Source organism: Empidonax traillii, unplaced genomic scaffold (genome assembly GCF_003031625.1).
Source record: "Empidonax traillii isolate 1590-97213 ecotype Southwest subspecies unplaced genomic scaffold, ASM303162v1 scaffold194:size798623, whole genome shotgun sequence".
Classification (NCBI taxonomy): Eukaryota; Metazoa; Chordata; class Aves; order Passeriformes; family Tyrannidae; genus Empidonax; species Empidonax traillii.
This window is the reverse complement of record NW_020955387.1, coordinates 691,131-705,713: the sequence shown is the minus strand read 5'-3', so window position 1 is coordinate 705,713 and position 14,583 is coordinate 691,131. Positions and strand designations below refer to the sequence as shown.

The 14,583-nt window shown below is 37.5% G+C and overlaps 1 protein-coding gene across 4 annotated transcripts in view; it reads right to left on the bottom strand.

Moving 5' to 3' along the window:
• MAP3K15 (mitogen-activated protein kinase kinase kinase 15) overlaps positions 1-14,583 on the bottom strand; it is an 81,858-nt gene that overhangs the window by 38,546 nt on the left and 28,729 nt on the right. For 2 of the 4 annotated variants that reach the window (XM_027886736.1, XM_027886737.1), the window contains 5 exons: positions 13,967-13,990; positions 8,842-8,913; positions 5,267-5,460; positions 2,574-2,742; positions 1,259-1,365 (listed from right to left, as the gene is read on the bottom strand). In XM_027886736.1, the coding sequence (XP_027742537.1) occupies positions 1,259-1,365; positions 2,574-2,742; positions 5,267-5,460; positions 8,842-8,913; positions 13,967-13,990 (566 nt within the window). The remainder of the gene's footprint in view (positions 1-1,258; positions 1,366-2,573; positions 2,743-5,266; positions 5,461-8,841; positions 8,914-13,966; positions 13,991-14,583) is intronic. The other 2 variants (XM_027886735.1, XM_027886738.1) reach the window with 1 other exon arrangement.

The following is a 14,583-nucleotide window of genomic DNA, read 5'->3' as shown; positions in this document are numbered from 1 at the left end:
CCTTTGGTTTCTTTGTAAGCTTCCAGAACTTGGAAACTGCAGTTATGGTAAATAAGGCCAATTAGAAGATAGTCCTTACACAATGCGTGCTTCCCAGTCAAAGTGTACCCATGGACAGAAGCAAAAGGCCATCAACACCTGAAACACCCAGTCCTCAATTACACAGCATACTAAAGCTGTGAATACAAATATTGAAAATATTCACGTTGCACATTTTGGTTGAACTTATACCTAAAGATGTGTTCCATTCTATGCCTAAATTAAGATACAATCAGACCTAAAACTCAGCTAGGAGGTAAAAAGGAACAATGTCTTAAACCAGCCCATGTCTGTACAGAAGAGAGCACTCTCTGCTCTGTTTGCGTGCCACATGCAAAGCTGAAGACACTTGAACAGGAATGGTCTTTTGCTCCCTAGGACTCCTGAACAAGCATCCAGAGGATGATGTATTCAGACAGCCCAAGCTTGGAAACAAGCACAAGCCTGTCATTGTAAACATCCATTATTAGCCTCTGATAAGAGACATGAGAGATGACAAATTAAAAACTTACCATGTGAATCTGAGTACAGAAATCAGCATGAAAATGTCTGCCTTTCCTACATAGGAAGTGCTTTAGTACATTTCTGCACAATACTCAGCAGACAGGCCCAGGCTTGCTTTGCTTATGACCCAAGCCAGGTCAGACCTAGGCTGGTTCTGAGCCAGATGTCATACAGCAAGGCTGGAATGGTCTAAAGTAAAACATCCCTGTCCCTTAGCACAACTTCTTAACCCAGACCTACACACAACTGTTGTTCAGATTGGCCTTGTACCAGATTGACCTGATGTACCAGCCTGGCCTCAAGGCACCCAGAAGCCTCAATCCTGTGCCCCTTGTCTGCCGTATCACTGGCTCTGTGCAGCACTGAAGTAACTGAGTTGACGATGCCAAGTGAGATTCATTGCCAACAGAACTCAGTTACAGAGTCCAAGAGGAGATAAATTAATTACTTTCTCTCTTAATTACTTTCTCTGTTGATTATGATCACTTATACTTCTTAATGAAATTAAGCACACATTAACATTCTGCAGGGTCAGATACAGCTGCTAGTTCTGTTTTGCACAGAATGTGTTTTGTTCCTGGTAGGCTCAATCAGTCGTACTGAATAACATTAATGCTGTTCTATATGCTGAAATTGATAGAATATTAATAATAGAATATTAAATGTAAACACAGTTCATTCTTTTTAAAGATCAAGCTCAATCAATGATCCTCACCGATTCAATGCAAAAGCATAATGAAATTTAATGTTGTGTTGATCAGCCAGATCACAGGTAGGAAGCATTTCCAGTGTTTCTACCAGCTTCACCATAGCATCATAGTCCTGAAATTTAAAAAAAAAAAAAAAAGAATGAAAATAGAAGACACGAAAGCAGAGGAAAGTATCACAAAGCTAAAATGCATCATAATTGTTAAAACAGTTTCTCAGGTGACTGTTCTGTTTCTTGCCTCTTCCTCACCACAACACCACTGCCCAGATTACTGAATGCCTCTAGCCAGTTTGATCGACTGCACTCCCAGCACCAGGAAGCAGAGGGGATGAGTCTGGCTCTTTCAGGCCTCATTAAGAGCTTTTGATGAACGACATTTCATCAGGTCATCGCCGACTCGAGCACAGTTCACTCTGTGATATGTCACCCCATTGTACATCACTGTGACTTCTCAGAGGTTGCTGAGGAGGCTGGTTTACTGACATCTCACATGGCCTCACCTTACTTAATCTGTTTGTTCAAAACATATTTTGAGATGAGTACGTTTCTCAAGGCAGACCTTTCAAAAGAATGCAAATGATCACCAGAGACAATCAAAGTGAATTTGGATAAAGGGCTGAAGGAAAATGTGCATCTCAGAACGCAAAGCTGGGTAATGCTGGACGATGTGGTCACCCACTGCTCTCACAACACATTTATACTTATGAAATAACCAACTTAACTCCTGATGAAATAAAAAAATTCTTTAGAATGGTTGGAACTGTATTTTAAAAGGGATGACAAACACACAGTCTGTCAGTTTGGAAAGACAGCATGCAGGCTTATTTAAAAAACTTACTTAAAAAATAAATACGAGAAAAAAAAAGGTGTAGTTATATTTCAAAAGCAAATTAAGTGTTTTTTTAAATGATAGTTCTCCATTTGGGTATCTCTGGCCAATATAGTGGTCACATCAAATGCATTTTCTTCATTTCTAAATGCATCTGACTTTGGTGGGGAGGGAGGAAAGGGAAGGAAGGGCAAAGTAAGAATTTTTTCTTTTTCTTTTTTTTTTTTTAAAGGAAGTTAAAGATTACTAAAAACAATGGAAGAGACCTTGGGAAGTCACCCAATCTGTGTCTTTTGTTCATAGGCAAAATAAGTAAGAGTCTCTAGTCCCTTATGTTGCTCAACAGACAAGTCAAACTCTGAAATAATGCAACAATTGTGCCGATTTAGTGTCAGCTTTGAATCACTGTTCAACAAACAATGAAGTACAGAAGAACAAACACGAGACAAAGTCCAAAGGTGAAATAATCTTCCTTAGTCTTTAGGCACATACCTGAATATCTCTGTAGGAAAGCAGCAGGTTTATGACGATGTCAGAAGTCAGCACTTCGGTATTATCCATACGAAGTTTAATTCTGGCTAGCTCCTTAGCCAGTTCATCTCCTTGGTATTTCTCTCTAGCTTTTCTAATGTCATTTAGCAGCGTTTCTTTATAATAGGTACTAAAGAAATGAAAGACAGACATATGGGAAGAAGAGTGTTGGATATTTCTTCTGAAATCTATTTCTAATTAAAAGTAACATTTCCTCAGAGTAAGGTGCACATCAAATGTCTCCAGATTTTTCATTACCTACTTATAAATATTCCATCTTGCCTCACCTCAGACTGTGGGGCACTCTATCAATATCTTTGTAACCAGGACTGTGGGGGAATTTTATCAACACAGGAAAACTAGGGCATTTCTTTGCCCCATTACTGACCTTGACAGACATGGTACTTTGCCTCTATACCATAAAGAAGGCAGTAACTGGGATAATAAAGAGACACAGAAAGACCAGTGTGATGTAAGTAGGAGGTATGTTACTTTATTCTGAAAGGAGGAAAGAGGCTTGCAAACAAAAGAAACTAAAACAAAACCAAAAGCCACCAAAAGCTGATTTAGTTGCAATCTCTTTGATGAACATAATACATAATGTGGGCAGGATCTATCTAAAAGCCTCCAGTAAGTGCATCTTATTTACAAAAACATCAGTGTGCAATACAACACCAGAGCTTTTGTAGAATAAAAAATCATATTTATATTACCAGTATGGCAGGTAGAAATAGCCTGGACAAACTACTCAGGAGTAAGTTTATCTGGAGTAGGTTATGGAGTCTGTAGTTCAGAAGTCAGCAGATGTCATCTGACATACTCAAGTGCATACAGTCCCTTTCTTTACAAATGAGTTTTGCAAAGCATTCTACCTTGCTTAGTATAAACCCTACACCTAAGCCTGACATATATGTGTTTATAATCAGAGCAGCAAGGTGACAACAAGTGCTACAGGAAAGCTTTCAACAGTTGCTTTACTGTCACTGGAGGTTAAGCCTAATTCACTATGGATGATCCAATGTCAGGTTTCTATCCAGCATTGCCTTCTACCAGGCTAATGATAATTAGTCCTTCTTGTGCTGCCCAAACCAAATGGTGATACTGGCTAATAGTTTTCAAAAGTAACCAAACGACTTAAGAATGAGAGTCTCACTTTCAAGAATGATAGAATGCTTCACCTCCACCTCTTCAAATTTATTCAACCTTTTGGCAGGAATATCATCTAACTACATCTACCTCTTCACAGGGATCTACTACAACAGTGCCTAATTCTGCAGCTGTATGAAAGCCTCTTTCAGGCACTTCAGCCTGAAAATGGGAAAGAGAAAAGAGGTTTTACTGTAGGATTTCACAATGCAATTATCAAACCCAAAATAACCCACAGCCCTGGTTGTAACTGTCAGAGACAAAGCAACTTTGGACAGCTGGTGCTCAGAGCATCATTTCACAATGACACAAACACTAAATTGTTCCAAAATTTATTACTACCAGGGCCAACTGTGCTTATCTTTAAAAATAAACTTATCTATAAAAAGGTCCCCCAACAAGGTCCAGGGTGCTTGCTCTGCATGTGCACCCCAGGACTCTGGACACCCCAGCTGGACTGACACTGGAGCCAGGATGGGTGATCTCTTTCTTTCTTTCTTTCCTTTTCTCTCCCTCTCTTTAGTTCATCTCTTTCCTTTCACTCTATCCCTTTATCCAAACCCCACTGCCATGTGCTTGTACTAGGAGGTCAGGGACTACCACACCAATTTCCATGCCAAGTGTGTAGTTTACTTTCTAAGCTTTTGCAGACCCTCTGACTTTTGTCATTCCTTTCAACCATGAGCACCCAGGAATCTTGGGTGCTCCCCTCCACTTCAGGGTGGGATGTCACAGCAGGGTCACTCATGGGATCCCAAGAGTGGGACCACATGAGAAAGGGAAGTTTTTAGGCAAGCCTTTCACTTGGGTGAGATGGCAGTGGGGAAACAGAAAGAAACTGGAAGGCCCTCAGCATTACCTTATGTTTCAGACACTAGGAAAATTAAAATCTAAGAAGCTCAGTCTCTCCCAGTGTTTTCCAAAAATTTACACAAAACAAGACTAGCTGCAGAGTACAGGGTGAGCAGTGGAGAGAGACCTCCTTCTTCAACCCCAATTCTCAAAACTCCAACAGTCCCTTGTAGAAGCAGCTAAACAACATCCCATTTATTAGGTGATATGAAAATGTTACTTTTTAAAAATAAAACTAAGACATGAAAGTTATATTTGATTGCCCATTGCTACCATATATATATATTTTATTCAGTGACAGAAAGAGACAGTGTTTGGCTTTGAGCTCTATAAAGAAGCTATGAACTTATCTCCTATTACAACCTTATCCACTGTAATTTAAACTTAAGCACTTTATCTTATCCATGGACTGCCTGTGCTTATTGGAAAGTAACCATAAATCAAATTCTAGCATAACATGGTTAGTTAACTGCAACAGCTGCAGGACAGGAATACAGAAAGCAGTAAAGTTAGCAGCTTCTTTTACCACTATATTAAGCACAGTGAAAAAATTTAAAAAAAAAAAAAAGAGTACTAATAGAAATTCTGTATCTTTTTTCCATAACATTAAAAAGAGACTATCAAAGGTTCCTGAAATGTATGTGTTGTAACATTACCATGACGTAACATGAACATCCTTGAGAAGGCTGAGAAACTTGTCCACCAGTGGGACACAAAGTGGCCCCAGGATATTGTCCCAGCTGGGCTGCATGTACTCAGAAGCTCTTCGTTGGGCATCGCTTTCACAGCATAAATAGTCAGCACAAGGTGTGACAATGTATGGAATAAAATAATAGTTGCCACTGGAAGCCTAAAATAAAAACAGGTAGAGTTTAGAAAACAAATGAAAGTGGAAATACACTTGTGTGTACACAGAATCTTTTGCTGTCAGAAAAAAACAACTATAGTAGTGCTGGTGCACTATGAAGTTTTAATGCACTGTTTAACACAAGATTTGCAAGCATTAAAAGGAAATTTCTGTGAAAGAATTACAAATTACAAATTAAGAATTATAAGGGTGATGGATAAGAGACCAGGTCTGTTAAGGAACACTACAACAAAACTGTTCAATTTTTTTTTTTTTTAACGTGACACACAAATCCTAATAGGGTCTGTTACCAGCTAACCTTCTGTTTCCAAATTTTTTGGGTCAGAGATCTACTTGCATCCTCTAGGCTCACTCTGTGCTAAGAAAGATATGATGCAGAGCTCCCCACAAAGAGAGAAACAGAGAAACACAGGCATTGGAAGGACTTTATAGAGATGTTTAATCCAGAAAAGCCTACAAAACATCTGCTTCATGCTACATCAAACACCAAACCAACCTAAACCAAAAGTTGGAAACACTCTGTAACACATGGAGTACTTGTAACACAAAATTCTAGAATTAAAACCCAAAAAACCTTAATACATCATATAAAACATGTAAACATGGTCAAGGGGCTGAAATGGGAGAGGACACAGGAAATGCCCTTCAGAGCCCAAAACCTACAAGTTCAGAGTCTTCAGCTCCTAAGAAAGACCCAAAAACCCAGACCATTGTGAAGTTTTCCACAGCTAGTAGAAGCACCTGTATCCCATTTGAGCTATGAGAACTCTCTGCTGTTTAGAAGAAAAGTAAACTTTACATTTCAGAGTAACTAGACAGGAGCACTGCAGCATGGATCAGTATGATACATCTACCACAATCACCTACTACTAAATGCCCTTCCACCACCACCTTGGAGAGACCAAGGCACTGAACAAGGTACAGCCAAACCATACCTTTCATTTTTTCATATTGTCTAAGCCTGCAGAAAAGCCATAGCCATTTGAAGTCACCTTGAACAACTGGAGAATGCTGAGGTGATGAAAAGAACGGATATGAAGATGGCACATTTTTATCTATATTAATAAACTAGACAACAGAAGTAAAGTCTTCATAGGAACTTAAAAATGGAGGCCACACAGTTACTAAAAGTACAGATAAAAAACTGTATCAGTGCATCCTGTTGCTGATCTGCATTTGTGTCGAGTCACATTTCCTCCTTACAAACCCAATAGTACATTCTATTTGACTACATATTTGTACTACATTGTAGTACATATTTGTACTACATTGTAGTACCAATATAATTATATGTTGGATAGTTATCTTTATTTCCTGCTAAAAAAGTCAGAAAAAATGCAAACCAAACTACCATTATGTTGAAACAATTTAGTCCCAGGTTTATTCAAATAAATACTAACTTCAGAGCAATGCAAAAGCTGCTTGTGTATAAACTCTATTCTTAAACCTGTAACAGCAAATTAGCTCTTTCTGAAATGAAAAAAAACCCAAACATCCAATGTGAAAGTGTGATGAATCCTGTGATGGAAAGAGAGCCGCAGTTATCTACTGAAAAAGCAAAGCAATTTTCAGATAGAAGTTGAATGGCACACATGAAACACTGTATTAATCTTATCCAGCCAACATATCATCTACTTGACTTAGCTTTCTTATCTCTCTGCACAGTGAAATCTCTGCAATTAACCCCACATTTTTATACATAACAAACACATTTTTGTGTGCAGAAGTCAGGAACCCTGCACATATTTGAGCACATCACCTTGTCTGAAAAGCAATCAGCTCTAATTTTCTAGCTGCTTCTATTCAATATTACAAATAATAAACTATTAAACTGCTTCATATAGACTGTCTGGCCTTTAAGAGAGTCTTTCTTGTCTTCATTACATAAAAAGCAGTCCATCTACTTTTCTTATGCTAACAAGAGTTAGAGGTGGTTGAAAATATCACCCTTGCTTCTTCTGATCTTCTGCTTAAGATGCTGGTCTCTGACACCAAAAGCTAATAATTTTAAAAATACTGTCTTGTCATACACCAACTATTGCTTTTTAAGATAATGAATACACGGCTTAGATATATATGAAGTAACATATACAGCAATTCTAGCTGCAAATATATATAAATTATAATCTATAGATTAAAATCTATAAATTATGATTTCTGACTTGATTATCTTGGAGGTCTTTTCCAACTCAATCTATTCTATGATTCTATGATTCTAATTGTAACAGAATTATAACTTTATAGCTTTAAAAGGCTGTATGTTGAGTTGGTTAATTTCAAGATTAGTAGCTAAGCTATTTTGTTTGATTTTGAGAAATTTTTAAGTTAAAAATTACAGCCAAGTAGAGTAAATTAAAAAAAACAAACAACCTCTCAACAGCTCATCTTCCAGCAACTAATGTATGCCCAGTATGCTAGCAATGAAACTTTTGTATTCAATCATAACATTTTGTACCACAAAATGAGACAAAAGTTTAAAAACATTAAAAAAACCAACCCAGGAAACAACTGTAAGTAAGTTGAGAGAGGAACCTGTTCTTCAGCATAAATGGTTAAAGGAATTAAGCAGATAGCCATGAAGGGCTGAAAGAGTGAGGCCCACATAAGCCATTCTTAGGCTCTAGGCAACACAGGCCAAATATAAAGTGATTTTTGTCTTAAAATACTCTTCTAAATATTTTGCTAATGCTGTTAAAAGTGAACTGTTGACCTCAGTAACATAAACAGGGTTTTTTTTTAAATTGTATTAGTACAGTTATTCCAGTGCAACTGTCACTTTGTGACAGAGGTGCTACACTAGAATTAAAGGTGTTTTTTTCCAAATAAATAATTTTGAGTAAAATCTGCAGAGCCTAGCTAATCAAACAATTATTTTTCTTGAGCCATGCTATTCACTTTGCCACTCATTCAGGAGTATTAAGAGTGCTTACCCTATCTTACAAAGCAGTTAGAAGCAAAACACGGGAACAGAAAATGAACTGCATTCACTCAAGTCACAAACTACTGAGCATTCAGGGAGTTTAATTCACCATTGTCTCCAGTATTATGGTTTTCACCACTGTTTTCTGTGACATCTTGCAATACAAATGACTAAGATATTATAAATTTCTAAAAAATACTTTCTCTTTTAAAGTTGAATATATGCCCTATTTTTATGTAAGGAGAGATTTTCACAAGACAAACATTCTAAATGCGTGGGATCTAGCTCAGCAAGGACCACATATTCCAATCACCGTGAAGGAAAGACAAAGACCCTGCCAAGCTCTATCCTTAAATTATCCTTATACATTTTTACAAGTATAGAAACTCAGTAAAAACATGGCATATCTATTCAACAGAAAACAGATTTTAAGTGATACATACTTTGCCTATTAGATTACCACTGTGGTACTCGGGAGGTACTTGAACCCGAAGAAAAGCTTTGAGGTTGGCAACCTACTCCAAATTGAAATAAAACAACACAGAGGAAAAAGACCACCACAAAACACCATAAGAATCAAAGACAGACATGACACATGAATAAAGAAATAATTAAAGAAAGAAACAACAGAAAATGAATACAGATATTTACAGCAAGACTGCATTTACAAGGCCGAGAAAACAGGTCAATACTTTTATCACCCAGAATGTAAGATTTCTCCTATCTATCTACATGACATGTCTATACATCTCCTTGTGTCATCATTAAGATGCTTTCAAGTCTTCCTCCTCTGAACCTGTCAGACTCATTAACTGCTTAATTAACTATATTCCAACCACTACTGATCGCTTGAGATAGTAACATTTCTATAAAAAGTAACTTTCATAAATAAATTTAATAGCCTTTGTTCTCATTATCAAAAGTAACAATGGCATATTTTGAGATTAGAAGCATTAAAAGTAACATTTGCTGGGTTACTCATTGCCTTAGTGCTATTGTATACCCAAAAGAAAAAAATATTGTATTCAAGATCTTCCGACTCTTTAATTCTGTGCCCTTTTACAATCTTTTAACACTTCTGCTACCTCAGGCCTTTTTAGAAATATATCATTAAAAGACCGTATCATATAAACTTTTACACAGTGTAAAAATAATCAGAAAATAAAAAATATTATTACTGCTTTGTAATAATACCTCTTTGGATTACTAAATTCATATAATGTAATCATACTTCAGAGTCTTGGCTCTCATTACAATCCGCTGGGGCTACTTAACTGGAGAATATGAATCCAAGTGCCAAAATCTTTCTATTTAGTTTTCTTCAGTGTTCATTGCCTTGAAACAGTATATACAGTCTAATTTATATTAGCTATATATAACTATATTAGCTACTGAAACTCTGAAGAGATTTTCTGCCAATTGCAATAAAAAGTGATTTTTCAACATAAAAATTCCTTGTGGCAAGGATAAATTGCAATCCAGTTCCCTTCAGATCATGAAGAATTTTTGCTAATGATTCCTCCATGGCCCAGACATTATTCTCTGCTTCCTATACAGGATTTAATGAAAAATAGCTATTTAAATCTCTGAAAATACTTCATCAGGCCCACAGGCCCAAGTATACCATAATAAACCTTTTGGTTTAATAGTCAGCCTACTTTCTTTAAATACATTCCCTGAACACCATTAACAAGAGTTATTCAGATTTCTTCAGGCATACCATCAACTAAAGAAAAAATTAACTATTAAGTCTTTCTCCTCATTGTTCTGTACTTGCCAAAATTATTTTTCCAGAGCGGAAAGTTCTAGTTTGTATTTTCGATGCCTCATTCACAAATTGAATGGATCAAAGAATGCACCTGAAACTGTGCAACCAATTGCTAGAGCTATTACCAGAAGGACTGTACACATTTTGCTTCCTGACTCTACCAATTTTTTAAAAGCCCCTTGTGCACTTTCTTCTCCACTCAATCTTGAACCTTTTATATTCATCATTCCTTAAAATCCTATAGAAAGAGATGAAATTTCCTTTCTAAAAAAATATAAAATATCAAAGATGGCAACAAAATGTTTCATCAAAATAGAACAGCTTTCCCATGGACTTTATCTCTGACAACAGGATTGGGGAAAATAATTTTTTTAACCTTTCGCATTTGCAAATTCTTGAAGTTTCATTTCTCCAGTAAACCAATGTTTGTCTCTAATGAGACTCCAAAGCACAAGCCCATTTTCCACAGAAAATTTTTTTTCCTCTACCCTTTAGTCCATTTTCCCATAATGGCACAGGAAAAATCCTGTTCTGCAAGATTGAAATTTGCCATTTTTTTATTGATAATAATTTTGACAGAAAATAGGAAGGTGTGCAATTCTTAGTAAAATTAACAGAAAATAGTCCTCAAAGTTTAGAAAAGCTCTACAGAAGGAAATCCAGGTGATGGGACACAGAATCTTGACCTTGAATTTCATGCCAGGGCAATTCTTGGGAACTAAACTCCCACAGCCAGTAATTCTTTCCTTTTGCATCCAAGTATGCAATAAATTATCAACACAGAATTTTAACTGGTTGTTTAGGGGAGTCAAGTAGAGCTGAATCACATTACTCATCTTATCCCTGAAACCTTCATTCCTGCATGGTGGAAGGAAGGAAGCTCTCCTACTCTCACACTTTTTTTTCAGACAATAAGCCATTAAATCTCTCAGACTCACACCCCTGCAGCATGCTGCTGCATAATTTTCACTGCCAGGTCAGCTGTACTCAGGCCAAAACTCAAATGAATTGCTGACCTTTTTTTCTATGCATTGTTTTCAGCATTAGGTATAGTTTCCTTGCTCTTGTGTCCTCCTCAATGCTGAATTAGACTATTGTTTTCTTTACAAGGAAAACATCCATTCCCTTCAAGGCTTACTTGTACTACACAAAAGCAAACAGCCCCGCATGACACACTAGACAATCACCTTCTCTGCATCCTTAGCGTGGATCCACATCTGTTCTAGGCTAAGATTTTTTTGCACCTTTGTAGATGACTTGACATTTGCAAGATAAATAGCAAAGGTGAGGGCAGGGAAACCTCAGAGAAAGCTCCAAGCTACAGCAGCCTGCACAGAGAGTTTCACTCTTGCTGCTGGAACGAAGGTGGGCTGTGCCTGGTAACAATCCCAGTTGTTCCCCTTTTCCTACATAACGTGCAGATGCATGGACACAGAGCTTGTCAAACACGGAGGGGACTTCTCCAGCAAGGATATTCCTGTGGCTACCACTGCAAGGCTTAGCAGATTGAGTATCTATCCCCTTTACAGCATGCCTCTAGCCCCTGAGGAGGAGTGCATTTAAGCTCTGTCTGCTGTTCCACAGTTACAGCAGAGGCATATCCATACTTTTCAATCAGGAAAAGTGACAGGAAAACACAAAGCCCTAGTACAGGGGTATTAACTACTGTATCTAATATTCAGCAATTAAACTGATGGTTATCTAACTACATACTTGACTGGACCCAATAAATTCATGCCAATTCTGTGCCTCCTTGATAAGCACAGCAACCCTCACTAGCAATTAACTTCAAACAAGACATTGCCCATAGGGTTGTCAAATATTTAGCTGAGCAATGAAGCAGTGGCACCACACTGGGCCAGCGGTAAACTGAAAACCTCTCATGAAAACTCACTGGATTGGAAGGGAGGGAAAAGCAATTGTCTGTTTGAAGTCAACTTCAACTTAGAAAAACAACATTTTAACCTATTAACTATTCAGCTTGTTAACGAGTTTGTTCCAATTTCTGATTAAAAAAACTGATGAAAGAACGAAATATGGGAGCACATTTATCCAATAAAAGAAAATATGAACAACTTCAAATAACACAAAAGGGTCAAGAATCCATATTTGATACAAAAAGTCATTAATTTTTTTCCTCACTGTATTTCACTCACAACTGTTTTCTAAATTTAAGCACTTGAAGGAAGTAGGTTAGGCAATCCCTCCTTTTTAAAGGAGGGATCAGGATCCTAGTTTAGGGATATCTCCCTGCCCCTTTTGCTAGCCACATGCTGTTTACAGGCTCAATACCAGGCCCTGCTGTAGAAACCACGTCACTAGAACCAACAGCATGAAGCTGTTGGGAGGTTTAGAGTGGATATCAGGGAAAAGTTTTTCACCCAGAGAGTGGCTGGGCACTGGAACAGGCTCCCCAGGAACTGGTCACAGCACCAAGCCTGTTTGAGTCCAGGAAGTGTTTGGACAATGCTCTAAGGCTTATGGTGTGATTCTTGGGAATGTCCTGTGCAGGGCCAGGAGTTGGCCTCGATGATCCTCATGGATCTCTTCCGACTCAGCATATTCTGTGATTCTATCTTTTCTTGTATTCAGAGTGAAGGTAAATGCCTCCTTTCTTGGAGAAAGAATCTACCAGAAGAGAAGACTGCTAATCTGATCACACTAGGCTGAATTTGCCACTGCCCCCTTTGCCTTTACTCCATTTCTGGAATTCCCACCAAATAGCTCAGGCACAATTCTCTCTCTTGCTCTAGAAGGGAAAACATGGAGAGGAAATTCCGGTCATCCATCAGCTGATGGACAGTAGCATTTACAAGCAAATCTGCCTCATTCTGAGTCCCCCTTCACAGAGATACAAGACCAGTAAAAGCAGTTCCCACCACTCAGGTTCAAAGATCACCAGACAGCCAGGAAGGATGACCCGCATTTACATGTGCTAAACCTGATCTATCTTTAGCCTTCATGCAGCACTGTGGGCCAAGTATAAACAGCAGCTCAAAATAAACTGCTGTGACTAATGCATTATTTCTTCTAGTTCTCTCTTAGATTATTATCAAACTCTAGGACCATTTTATTGTTTTATTCCTACTCAATACTGTTCAGAAGAAAATAAAAGTATACGGTGAATGGGGGGAAAAAGAAAGGATAAATGGAAGTTTAAGAGTTTTGCAAATTCAGCAGTCCTCAAAATAAAGTGTGGAGGATCTAATGAAAATAACCACTGACAGGATGTGAAGTATGACAAAATATACAACTGTATAAGATATTGTGCCTTATTTCAAAAAGCCTAAAATAACACCAGCATTTTATCTTAACTCAAACTTACTTGTTTGGTTTTACTTGCATTAGCTCTAAGAATATTTTTACTTGGGAAATAAGCTTTTTTTACATTTCTAATTAAATCTGTGAATTTTAAGGAAGAGGATGGGTATACAGTGCCTAAGCCGCCTGAGATACAAGAGTAAGCCCTGTTAAGGCATCACATATCCATACACATTTACACACATGGCTGAAAGTGGTAGAGGGACAAAGAGATTTTAAATTTCTGAGTTTATATTTTGATCTGTCAACCTACATGTAAAACCTACTGGCACCCGTCTAGAATTTAAAAAAGTAAAGAAAAGCAATTTTTACTTCTAGCTTTACTTTGGAAAGGAAGTCGAGAAGATTTCCATTAGTTTGAATAGTACAGAGGTAAAACAACTTCCTTCAGTCATGCAGAGCTTTTTTATTTATTACAGTTGCTTCAAATGTAGTATTGTCATTTTGTGTTTTAAAATGAATGTGGATTTAATACTTACTGTGTTTTTCTGAGACACCATATCCTGTGGGGAAAAAAGAGAGATAATAGAGATGTTTAATTGTTTTTACTGGGAATTATTATTTCCAATAAAAATCACTGCTATACATATATATACACAGATGTTTTCTTCATAGCATAAGTCAGATTTCCTGCCACAGTTCATTCCCAGTAAAGGGATAGAGCATCAAAAAAAAAAAAAAATTAACAATTCAGCAAAGAAACCTATTTAAAGAAGTGATCAGAATATAAAGTAAGTCATACTTGCCAGTAACTGGAGTTTCTCAGACTGGGCACACCCAGACACACTCTGGGCATTTGTGAGACAAAAGCATTCAAAGCTGGAGGATTCTCTCTCTGAAAGGGTATCCTTCAGATACCTAAGCCCCTTTCCTACCAGATTGGCACAGACCAACATATTCCTCCTACACCCTAACTCTTCTCACCCTAGAATCTAAAGAGAGATATCAAAACTGTGAAGCAGATGATAAACCAACAGGCATGTAAACCAGATCTCAAAGATTTCAGCTGCCAGTAAGTAACCTTCGCTTCTTTTCAGTGATAGATTACATACCCAATGAACACTACTTGGTCAAACTAAAGAGATCAGTCAGGTAA